A 12820-nucleotide genomic window follows, 5' to 3' on the forward strand; every position below is an offset into this window, starting at 1 on the left:
AGCTCATTGTCAGCTGTATTACACATGTATGTGCTGAAGTACTTAACACAGAGATCACCAACTGTATCAGCGACTCCACATTTACTGCCTTTATATAAAGCAGCAGAAAATCAGAATTTGTGGCTCATCATTGACTGAAGCACAGGCTCTACTCTCCAGCACAATGGTGAACAACAAACTACACAACTAACAGATCTCTCTTGTGCAAACACACATTAATACAGTCAAGTTCAGTATTTACTCTCATTATCAAGTGTATGACTTTGCCTAATTTTTTTCTATGGATGTTCACAAATATTTTAGTTAAATTAACTTTTTTTCATTTGGTAAATCTGACCGTTTACATTTTACAGTATATTACTGTTTTTCCTTGACTTGACGGCAAAAAACTGTAGAAAAACACTTTTTTTGCTGGCAACCATTAATTACGGCAAGAAACAGTAGAAAAAACAGTTATTTACTGGCAGCAGGAGTGCCAGCAAATAACTGTTTTTCTACAGTTTGTTTCCTGTAAATTAATTACAGTTTATTACTGTTAAATTATGTTTCATTCTGTTTTTTTCTTCATCTTAAATCTTTAACCCTTTAAACCCCACAAGAAAATCCTTAGTTTTAAATGAACACTTATAATGTGTGCATACTACAAAGTGTTAGAGTAACACTGAATCAGTGAAGTTAATGAGATAATTCGGTGATTAATTGATGATTGAGCATTAGTATAAAACACGTGCAGAATCACTGAAGGAAAGAGAAACACAAGAACTACAAATGACTTCAGCCACAGCCTTAGATGAAATCAACTGAATAAAAGAATACATCAAATCTCTCAAGATCTGATTAAACAACTACTAAAACAGCTTCACCAGATTCACATTACTAACCAGACTGACTTTATTTCTGTCAGATGTCTACAGAAGAACTTATGGAGAGTTAAATAGGTTTAGGTGTTTTTTCACTACCATGATGGAGATCAGTGTTTACTTTAGTTGGGCTCTTGAACGTGACTTTTCAACAACTAAGGTTTTTTTTTTTTTTCATGCTGTAACAATGCGCCTTTGGAACCTGTTATAGCAAAACAAAAGTACACAGAAGAAAAAAAATCTGATATTGTTGTTTATAGATTGACAAGAACAAATACTATTATTTCTGATCTATTCCTGTATCTCTTCTCTTATTGAATATTGATACTACAGCATGAGAAGGAACACTGCTGAGCCATAAGACTGTTAAGAAAATGTCACTCATAATAAATAAAAAAAAACCTTTGCTGAAATTTAGACAGAAATATCAAGAATCAGTGTATGAATCACAACAATGGTGACAATCCACAAAATAAATGAACAGATCAGTTCTGAACATCACAACACATGCTACTAAAACTTAAAACAAATGCAAAATTATAAGCACATAAGAATTCAAGAAAATAAGTGAACAATTCAGGGGCATAATTTATTCATGCCGCAATGCATGCTGGGAATCATGGATGAGTTTTATCCTGTGCTGATACCCAGCATGCATTGCATCATGAACCTTTTGATTGTCACCATTGTTGAGATTCATATGCTGATTGTTGATTTCTCTCTTTGAGTGTTGTGGGGACTGCTGCCCGAAATACTTTTTAACTAAAACTAGTCGTTAAATCCATAAATACTGGTTATCACACTACTTTTCAATCTTACTAGTGATGGGATTTATGGCTCTTTGAGGGGATCCGGATCTTCGCGATCCGTTCCTTTCAAAGAGCCGTTCAAAAGAATGGCTCTTTTGGCTCTTTTTAAATATTTAGTCAGTTTTAAGAAGCCAGCTTGGGAGCATCTCAGTTTATCCTGGAAATAATCACTGGGAGGTATTATGAGGTGAGATTTGTAGTCAAATAATTAAAGCTCAGATATCACACACCAATATCTGAGTTTGAATTATTCTGAAATATTGATTATTACCTCATTTCTCATGTGTCGACTATATTCCATAGGGTTGCACAAATCCCTCTGCTTAGACAGTGACATCATTATTTTGATTTACCTTTAGTACAAAGTGTGTGTGTGTGTGTGTGTGTGTGTGTAAAACTACGTTGACTTATGTTATTCATACAATACCTACTCACAAATAAACATAAAAAACAAAGCCGGCTGCAATGAATTTCTGTGCAAAACAGCTTCTACTACAAACACTTCCACACAAGAACATTGTTATCACACAAGAACATTTTGATAGAAAACTAATTTTTTTTTTAAGTAGATAAAATTAGAATAAATAAAATGGAAATGTCTACATACTACATACTATTACTACTGTAAACTTTGCAAATAGGACATCAGCCCCTTCAAGTCAATGAACAATAACAAAGTGGGCTGCAATGAATGTCTGTGGAAAACAGCTTTTAGTGAAACATTTCTATACAAGTACAGTATCACAAAAGAACATTTTTAATGATTTTAAAATAAGTTTTAAATGAACACAAAATGCAATGTAAATGCATGCACAACTAATAACTAATATCATCACGCTATAAAGGGTTGGCCTGCGCTGGGTGCGCCCCTCCCCCTATAACTGTTCTGTCTCCTGGCGGAGCTCATTTGTATGAACACGCATAGGAAAAAAGAACGATAGAAAGAACGGCTCCTCTCCAGTCGCGACTCGGCTCCCATCGTTCATGTTTATGAGCCGTTCAAAAGAATCGGTTCGTTCGCGAACGTCACAACTCTAAATCTTACTAAATTGAAGTGTCATTCACTCAAATATTTCAACACCAAATTAATATTTGATTATTATAGCAACACTTTAAGTCAGTCTAGTAGATCATGCCTGTTAGAAACAACCATAATCACTTGACTATCAAAATTAATTCTGTTGTAACAGATGCATCATAAAGATACAAATACAGCAATAAAACAAAACTTAAAGTGCAAAAGTCAATGATCAGGAGCCAAACTAAAGCAAACACTGATCTCCACAATCGTGACGCTAAACGAAACAGTAACATTATCATCTAAATCTCTTTAATTCTCAATAAGATCTTTTGATCTCTGTTCTCTGATCTGACAGAAATAAAGTCAGTCTGGTTAGTAATGTGTGAAGTTGGTGAAGCTGTTTGTTGATCGTTTAAATCTTCAGTTGATTTCATCTAAGGCTGTGGCTGAAGTCAGTTGTATTTCATGTGTTTGTCTTGTTATGTTTTTTTTTTCTTCAGTGATTCTACTCATTAACAGCAGCTGTTGATCAGTGTCTGAATTCACTCATTAGTGTTCATTCTCTCTGTCAGGTGGACTATATTAGTAAACTCATGTAGGGAATAGTGAATGAGGGTGTAGGGTGTGATTTGAAACACAGCCGCTGAGTGTCGAATTTGAACGTTGTTATTTTACGATATATAGCAGCAGGCTACTTCTCGAAAACGATGAATATTACCCAGAATGCACTGTTTTAATGAAAAACAGTATTTTACTGTCGAAATTTGGCCGTTTTTTTACAGCGATTTTTAACAGTGCACTGTTAAAAATCGCTGTAAAAAAACGGCCAAATTTTGACAGTAACATACTGTTTTTCTTTAAAACAGTGCATTCTGGGTAATATTCATCGTTTTCGAGAAGGTACACTGTAAAAAATTTTGCCGTTAAATAACAGTAATTTTCTGGCAGCAGGGGTGCCAGTAAAGTACTGTTAATTTACAGCTCTTAATCATTAATTTACCACTCTTATTTTTTAACAGTATTTTACCGTAAATTCTACCATGGAAATTAACTCCACTCCCACTGCTTCAAACAGTTCGAGTTTTTAAACTAGCATTCCTACGATGTTAGTACTATGAACTTATTTCATTTGAGTCCACTGAGAAGGAATATTTCTTACACTTAATGTGCAGTAATAAAGTAACTAAATACATGACTTTTACTCAAATCACTGCAGCTCATTGTCAGCTGTATTACACATGTATGTGCTGAAGTACTTAACACAGAGATCACCACTGTATCAGCGACTCCACATTTACTGCCTTTATATAAAGCAGCAGAAAATCTGAATTTGTGGCTCATCATTGACTGAAGCACCAGCTCTACTCTCCAGCACAATGGTGAACAACAAAACTACATTAAACTAAACGATCTCTCTTGTGCAAACACACATTAATACAGTCAAGTTCAGTATTTACTCTCATTATCAGTGTATGACTTTGCCTAATTTTTTTTCTATGGATGTTCACAAATATTTTAGTTAAATTAACTTATTTTTCATTTGGTAAATCTGACGTTTACATTTTACAGTATATTACTGTTTTTCCTTGACTTGACGGCAAAAAACTGTAGAAAAACACTTTTTTTGCTGGCAACCATTAATTTACGGCAAGAAACAGTAGAAAAACAGTTATTTACTGGCAGCAGGGGTGCCAGTAAATAACTGTTTTTCTACAGTTTGTTTCCTGTAAATTAATTACAGTTTATTACTGTTAAATTATGTTTCATTCTGTTTTTTCTCCATCTTAAATTTTTAACCCTTTAAACCCCACAAGAAAATCCTCAGTTTTAAATGAACTCTTATAATGTGTGCACACTACAGAGTGTTAGAGTAACACTGAATCAGTGAAGTTAATGAGATAATTCAGTGATTAATTGATGATTGAGCATTAGTGATAAACACCTGCAGAATCACTGAAGGAAAGAGAAACACAAGAACTACAAATGACTTCAACCACAGCCTTAGATGAAATCAACTGAATAAAAGAATACATCAAATCTCTCAAGATCTGATTAAACAACTACTAAAACAGCTTCACCAGATTCACATTACTAACCAGACTGACTTTATTTCTGTCAGATGTCTACAGAAGAACTTATGGAGAGTTAAATAGGTTTAGGTGTTTTTTTCACTACCATGATGGAGATCAGTGTTTACTTTAGTTGGGCTCTTGAACGTGACTTTTCAACAACTAAGGTTTTTTTTTTTTTTTTTCATGCTGTAACAATGCACCTTTGGAACCTGTTATAGCAAAACAAAAGTACACAGAAGAAAAAAAATCTGATATTGTTGTTTATAGATTGACAAGAACAAATACTATTATTTCTGATCTAATAATTGATACTACAGCATGAGAAGGAACACTGCTGAGCCATAAGTTGTGAAAGACTGTTAAGAAAATGTCACTCATAATAAAAAAAAACCTTTGCTGAAATTTAGACAGAAATATCAAGAATCAGCGTATGAATCACAACAATGGTGACAATCCACAAAATAAATGAACAGATCAGTTCTGAACATCACAACACATGCTACTAAAACTTAAAACAAATGCAAAATTATAAGCACATAAGAATTCAAGAAAATAAGTGAACAATTCAGGGGCATAATTTATTCATGCCGCAATGCATGCTGGGAATCATGGATGAGTTTTATCCTGTGCTGGTACCCAGCATGCATTGCATCATGAACCTTTTGATTGTCACCATTGTTGAGATTCATATGCTGATTGTTGATTTCTCTCTTTGAGTGTTGTGGGCACTGCTGCCCGAAATACTCTTTAACTAAAACTAGTCGTTAAATCCATAAATACTGGTTATCACACTACTTTTCAATCTTACTAAATTGAAGTGTCATTCACTCAAATATTTCAACATCAAACTAATATTTGATTATTATAGCAACACTTTAAGTCAGTCTAGTAGATCATGCCTGTTAGAAACAACCATAATCACTTGACTATCTAAATGAATACTGCTGTGATAGATGCATCATAAAGATACAAATACAGCAATAAAACAAAATGTAAAGTGTAAAAGTCAATGGTCAGGAGCCCAACTAAAGCAAACACTGATCTCCACAATGGTGACGTTAACGAAACAGTAACATTATCATCTAAATCTCTTTAATTCTCAATAAGATCTTTTGATCTCTGTTCTCTGATCTGACAGAAATAACGTCAGTCTGGTTAGTAATGTGTGAAGTTGGTGAAGCTGTTTGTTGATCGTTTAAATCTTCAGTTGATTTCATCTAAGGCTGTGGCTGAAGTCAGTTGTATTTCATGTGTTTGTCTTGTTATGTTTTTTTTTTCTTCAGTGATTCTACTCATTAACAGCAGCTGTTGATCATTGTCTGAATTCTCTCATTAGTGTTCATTCTCTCTGTCAGGTGGACTATATTAGTAAACTCATGTAGGGAATAGTGAATGAGGGTGTAGGGTGTGATTTGAAACACAGCCGCTGAGTGTCGAATTTGAACGTTGTTAATTTACGATATATAGCAGCAGGCTACTTCTCGAAAACGATTAATATTACCCAGAATGCACTGTTTTAGTGAAAAACAGTATTTTACTGTCGAAATTTGGCCGTTTTTTTACAGCGATTTTTAACAGTGTGTGTTTACTGGTTAACGGTAATTTCCTGTAAACTTTACAGGGAAAAACCGTAAACTTACGTTCCCAGAATTCTCTGCGTTGCATTTCAAATTTTGTTTGAATTTGATGTTTTTTCTTTGAAATAACTATGTTTCTTCTTAATTTTTTCTCATCTGTTATGTTTATTAGGTTTGTATGTTACATAAAATGCTGTTAAATTAATGTTTATTGCAAATTTCAGTTTAATGAGTCTCACCATGATGGTGTTTAGTGCTTGTGTGAATGACACCGTGCACCTTCTATGTCTTATTATTTGAAAGCTACTTTTGATGGGCTATGTTTCACCATGTGATTCTCTCATCACCACCTGATTTTGGTGGTTACCAGTGTAATATAAAGGTACAAAACCGATTTCAGTGTTTCAGTAAGTTCTTATTTTAATATTATATCAGTTAAATTATGGTATTAAACTGTAAATAAAAAGTAAAACTGTTAAACCTACCACAGTGTAACTGTATTTTTTATGGTATAAAACCGTTAAACCAAAAACGGTTTTACTGTATTTTTTACGGTATAATTCTGGCAACCACAGCTGCCGTTTTTTTACCGTATATTTTACGGAATATTTTTAACAGTGCAGTAAAGCTAGCATGTGCAGTTTGGTGTAGGTTAGCAATAGCAAGCTAGCTTTGAAAAGATCACACTCTTCTTTCAGAGCCCTCTCTCGCTCTCTCAAGTATAGGTCTCTGTAGGAAAGTAATGGGAGTTACGAAATCAAGGTGTTTTTACACCATGATACCTGATTAGTTGATGTAATAGTGACATTAGGTTTAGGGGTGGGGTTGGGTAAGGGGGATAATTTAGATTGCATGATTCAGAAACACCCAGCAGTTTCAAAACACCCATATGGTGATAAACGCCCACTTTTGCTCTGCAGAGACCTAAGTCTCCGCTCTCTCGCTCTCAAAAGCCACACCTCCTCCAAATCACATGACTGCACAGAGCCAGTTCTTTAACCAATCATTAACTACAGCTTGCCTCATTAAACTCTTAATCTGGTCCTGTTTAACAGTCAGTGTGGTAGTTTAGGCATTGTGTAGGGATAGGGATGTAGAATATAGTCATGCAGAATATGTGCTTTATAATAAACAGCCAATATCTTAATAATAGGCATGCTTATAAGCAACTAGTAAATAGTAAGAATTGGTCCCTATACTAAAGTGTTACCATATATATCACTTTACTAATTGATTGCTCTCAGGTTGTGATAAAACCTGTATAACACAAAATAATTATGAAAAACATTTCCTATAGCTTCAAAACTTGGTCAGTTACTGTAAAAATCTGTATCGGCAACTGATTTAATTTTTAATTTTTAAATGCCAGAATTAAAGCGTTCATTGATTATAACTCAGTGAAGATTGAATAATGTCTGACTCTAAACATTTAATTTCAGGTAATTTCTCATTTTCATTTAGTACAAAACTAACTAAACCTAATAAAAAATGTAGAAGAACTTTACTGATATGATAGTGATAGTAAAATAACACTGCTTTATAGTGAACACTGATTTAAAACTTCTTGTTAGAGAATATAGTTTGTGGAGGTTAAATAAAACCTGTATTCAAAAAAGAACTTCTTGTCACAATGGTAACAGTGAATGAATTTAAAAACAAATACTGGCCTTACCTTTTTCTTACCCATCTTTCCTCTATTATTTGTATATGAACTATAGTACTAATATGCATTATTGTTTATAAATGTTTTGCTATAATTTATACCAGCTAGCTTCCCTTTCTCCGTGAAGCGTCCGGTCACGAGAATATGACTTTAATGTGTGTTAAAGTGATTTTGCTGAATAAGCGTATCAAACACAGCTGGAGAGACTCTCTATTAACACATTCATTATAAGATGGATAATGAGATGGGACAAACACTGCGATCTTCTTCTCTACATGCGCTCTGAAGCTTTCATTCTACATGTCTACCTTCTTCCATTTGATGATTACGCAAAAGAAAATGTTGAGAAGATTGAAAAATCAAGTTATTGGATCTTACATCCTGACAGACCGTTACGGATAAAAAACGCCACACAATCTTGATGTTCCTGGTGTTTCTTTCCATCCCAAAGAAGGGATCACACTCAGAAGAGAAACTGATCCAGTCTTCTTCAAGATCAAGAAACGTCTGGAGAACGATCTTCAAATGACTCTGATCAGAGAAGACTGTCTGGACTGCTTTAACTGAGAAAGATGAACTCGATCAGATTCCTCCACAGAGAGACGAGTCGCGTCTGAAAAGTGAGGCAGAGAAAGCAAGATATTTTGATGACCACTGGCCAGATCTCATTCAGAGAGTTACACATGTTCAGAGTCAGCAGAAATGAATTCATCAGGAACAATATTCAGAAATCAAAGTGAGTGTAACCCGTCAGGACGCATGAGAGAGAGCTGTCATTGTGTGTAAACCCAGAGAAGCTGTGAAAGAGAAGATCTTCCACTTTTACACATCGCCCTGATTCTACAACATCCTTAAAACAGCAGCTCATCATCTCCATGATGCAAGAAAAATAATGCTTTATCAGAATATACTGGGTCTGCAATGACAAAATAGAAGTCTTTCAAATTATTAATTGATATACAACATTTTTATTATTTGTGATGTTTCTGTGTAAGATGTTGTTCATGGCAGGTCAATCACTTCACTGTTTAAGCAAATTTAGAGCAAGATTTATATTTGTCTAATTGTGTAGTTCATTCTTGTACATGCTTTAATACATCAGCAATTCATTCAGGGATATTTCATATTATTATATTTTGATATATATTTTTAGGGGTATTAGATTCAGTTTCAGTTCAAGATGAACTAAATGAAATGAAAATGAGAAAGGAACTGAATTTAGGTTTTTATATTTTATTTCACTTAACTTTTTTTTCAAGTAACTATGTTGTATGATTTCAATTTAGTCTTAGTTAACTCTGACAGCTCTGTAAAATTAATGTCTTATTCCATTAAGTCTAATAAATAGTATTTTTTAAGTTCACTTTCTTCTGTAAGAATTTAAAATGTTGCACGAATAGGAAAGAATGCACAGAGGAGGAAATACAGCTCATCTAGTCATAACAAGAGAGAATGAGAATATTTTAATATAGAAATAAATATGAGAAACTGACAACCAGGATAACAAGCATGCCTTTATTTATCTTACGCTTTAAATCAACACAGTTTTATATCACATTGGTTACAGTTCGGAGTCTATCTCACGTGTGCAAACAGAACCCCTTGTATTTATTACTATTAATTATTGAGATGTTTGTGAGATTTAGCATTTCATTGTTGAATATTTATCATCATAAGAACGAGTCAGATGTGACCACAGCCATCCTGAGTGATTCAGACAGAAAGAGCTCTTGAAAAGTGAAAGTGCAGAAACTCTTTAAACACGAGACGAGCGAGAGACAGGAAGTGCAGCGATGATGATGTCACCAGTGCAGCAGCTGCAGCGTCGTCGTGGTAACAGCCAATAGGAGCAGCTGCAGACAGACATGTGACCAGACTCTGGATCCAGCAGCTGGAGAGAGACACACAGATGTGGAGATGTGAGTTTATTTGGATGAACTACATGTCTACACACTCTCAGAGTAGACTGTTAGGTTAGGTTTAGGGTTAGTAGAATAAGTTAATAATCAGTGTGTTGTGGATCCATCAAAATAATGTGTTAGCAGATATTATGCAGACTAATACTTTAATGACTGCTAGTTGACATGTAGTTACAAAGTTACTTACTGTTAGTAGCATGTCTAAAGTATTGCCATAAATATCAATATAATTAAATAAATATCAGTAAAAATAAATTGTTTTTTTTAGTAAGTAAACACTTAATTTCAGGTAATTTCTCATTTTCATTTAGTTTACCTGTACAAAACTAACTAAAATTAATAAAAATTTAGAAGAACTTTGCTGATATTATAATAAAATAACACTGATTTATAATGAACACTGATTTAACATGACGTTTCTGAAAATATCTGTTTGAAGCAAGTGATGTAAGTTTAAATGTTATAAATGTATTATCCAATGTATTCTTAATATTTTGTGCTCTATGATTGTGTTATGATTTTTTTTTTTTTTTTTTTTTTTTTGCTGAAAGTGCACTGTTTAATGCAAGTGTGTTGATGAACAGCATCATGTACTGTATGTACAATAGCTTTCTGCAGACCATACTTGAATGGTTTGTTCATTTCCTACAGAGAAAGGGACTTGTCTGGAGTGAACACTGTGCCCGTGTCTCCTGTCCTGATGTGTGTCTGTACCTGTGGTGCCGGTCTGGACTGAAGGAGCTTTAGTGCTGCTGCTGGATGTAGTGGTGCCGCTGACGGTGGTCTGTGTGACGCTGGAGTTCCTGCCCCCCGTCAGATCGAGCTGCAGCGAGTCCAGATCCACCTGCAGCTGGAGCCTGATCCACTCCTGAATCTGTGCTGCGCTCTCATACCTCTTCAGATCGGCCACATTCACACCCAGAAGACCCTTGACCTCAGGCACGAGCAGCACCTGCACACACACACACACACACACAGAGAGAGAGACAGACACACAGAGAGACAGAGACAAACACAGAGAGAGAGAGAGACACACACACACACAGAGAGACACACAGAGACAGAGACACACACACACAGAGACACACACACAGAGACACACACACACACACACACACACACACACACACACACACACACACACACACACACACACACACAGCATCAGGACTAATGAACACAACACACCTGCAGATGAGGACGAGTGACCCGGTGAGTTCAGAGTCTGCTCTCAGACGTACACATGTATGACTCAGTGTTGTCTAAAGAACTGACCACTGATTGGCCGCAGAAACAGATGGGAGTGTTTGAAGTGAATGATTGACAGGAGACTCACGTTAATGACGCTCTGCTTCAGACTCATGAATGTGAGCACGTCCATATTCACACTGGAGTTCACAAGAGTACGGATGAACGCTGCATCAGCACCGCCTGCACACACACACACACACACACACTCATTTGGCCTGACAGCAGCAGTGTGATTGGTGTGTGTGTGTGTGTGTGTGTGTTGTTACCGAGGTAGTTCTGCAGCAGCTGGTATGTCGTGATGCTGACGGGGTTTGCACTGCGTGTGTTTGCTGCGTTGAATGCGTTCTGAGCGATACTGAACAGAATCGATGACTTCTCTGAGCTGCAGCTGGTCAAAGAGAGAGCAGACGCTCGCCTGCACACACACACACACACACACACACACACACACACACACACACACACACACACACAGATGATGACACAGGTATTCCAAGGAGAGGGTGACTTATGAGGACATAACCCATGTCCCCATTTTTCAAAACACTTATAAATCATACAGAATGAGTTTTTTTTGAGAAAGTAAAAATGCACAAAGTTTCCTGTGAGGGTTAGGGTTAGGTGTAGGGTTGGTGAAGGGCCATAGAATATACAGTTTCTACAGAATAAAAACCATTACACCTATGGGATGAACACACTTTACACAAAAACAAACATGTGTGTGTGTGTGTGTGTGTGTCTGTGTGTGTGTGTGTGTGTGTGTGTGCGTGTGTCTGTGTCTGTGTCTGTGTGTGTGTGTGTGTGTGTGTGTGTGTGCGTGTGAGCTGTGTTTGTGCGTGTGTCTGTGTGAGTGTGTGTGTGTGTCTGTGTGTTTATGAGTGTGTGTGTGTGTGTGTGTGTGTGTGTGTGTGTCTGTGTGTTTATGAGTGTGTGTGTGTGTGTGTGTGTGTGTGTCTGTGTGTGTGTGTGTGTGTGTGCGTGTGAGCTGTGTTTGTGCGTGTGAGCTGTGTTTGTGCGTGTGTCTGTGTGAGTGTGTGTCTGTGTGAGTGTGTGTGTGTGTCTGTGTGTTTATGAGTGTGTGTGTGTGTGTGTGTCTGTGTGTTTATGAGTGTGTGTGTGTGTGTGAGTGCGTGTGTGTGTGTGTGTGTGTGTATAGTGTGTGTGTGTGAGTGTGTGTGTGTGTGTGTGTGTATAGTGTGTGTGTGAGTGTGTGTGTGTGTGTGTGTGTGTGTGCGTGTGTGTGTGTCTGTGTGAGTGTGTGTGTGCGCGAGTGTGTGTGTGTGTATAGTGTGTGTGTGCGTGTGTGTGTGTGTCTGTGTGAGTGTGTGTGTGTCTGTGTGAGTGTGTGAGTGTGTGTGTGTTTATGAGTGTGTGTGTGTGTGTGTGTGTGTGTGTGTGTGTGTGTGTGTGTGTGAGTGTGTGTGTGTGTCTGTGTGACTGTGTGTGTGTGTGTGTGTCTATGAGTGTGTGTGTGTGTGCGTGAGTGTGTGTGTGTATGTGTGCTCACTCCACGCTGGCGGCCGTGATGTTGCTCAGCACACTGGTGTTCAGCGCACACAGGTTTGTTCCTCCCAGAGCGTTCAGCTCGTTACTGCCGAGTGTGTTTCCATTTACACTCAGATACTTACTGACCAGCAGCTGGACCTGA

At 36.7% G+C, this 12820-nt stretch overlaps 1 protein-coding gene across 1 annotated transcript; it reads right to left on the reverse strand.

The window, feature by feature from the left end:
- Window positions 1–9484: 9484 nt before the first annotated feature.
- LOC113080139 (mesothelin-like) lies at window positions 9485–12794 on the reverse strand. The gene is made up of 5 exons (XM_026252361.1): window positions 12680–12794; window positions 11439–11587; window positions 11258–11352; window positions 10636–10873; window positions 9485–9893 (listed from the first exon to the last, which is right to left on the reverse strand). The coding sequence occupies exons 3-5, from the start codon at window positions 11300–11302 to the stop codon at window positions 9805–9807; spliced, it is 372 nt and encodes a 123-aa protein (XP_026108146.1). The 5' UTR covers window positions 11303–11352; window positions 11439–11587; window positions 12680–12794; the 3' UTR covers window positions 9485–9804.
- Window positions 12795–12820: the final 26 nt, after the last annotated feature.

This window comes from Carassius auratus, unplaced genomic scaffold (genome assembly GCF_003368295.1).
Source record: "Carassius auratus strain Wakin unplaced genomic scaffold, ASM336829v1 scaf_tig00030276, whole genome shotgun sequence".
In the NCBI taxonomy this organism is placed as follows: domain Eukaryota; kingdom Metazoa; phylum Chordata; class Actinopteri; order Cypriniformes; family Cyprinidae; genus Carassius; species Carassius auratus.

Excerpts from the sequence above, each read along its gene's own strand:
- LOC113080139 (XM_026252361.1), bottom strand. The coding sequence starts at position 11,302 with ATGGACGTGCTCACATTCATGAGTCTGAAGCAGAGCGTCATTAAC. Across the intron at positions 10,874-11,257 it reads TGAAGCAGAGCGTCATTAAC|GTGCTGCTCGTGCCTGAGGT; the intron begins GTGAGTCTCCTG and ends GTGTGTGTGCAG. Across the intron at positions 9,894-10,635 it reads AGTCCAGACCGGCACCACAG|CTGCTGGATCCAGAGTCTGG; the intron begins GTACAGACACAC and ends GTCTCTCTCCAG.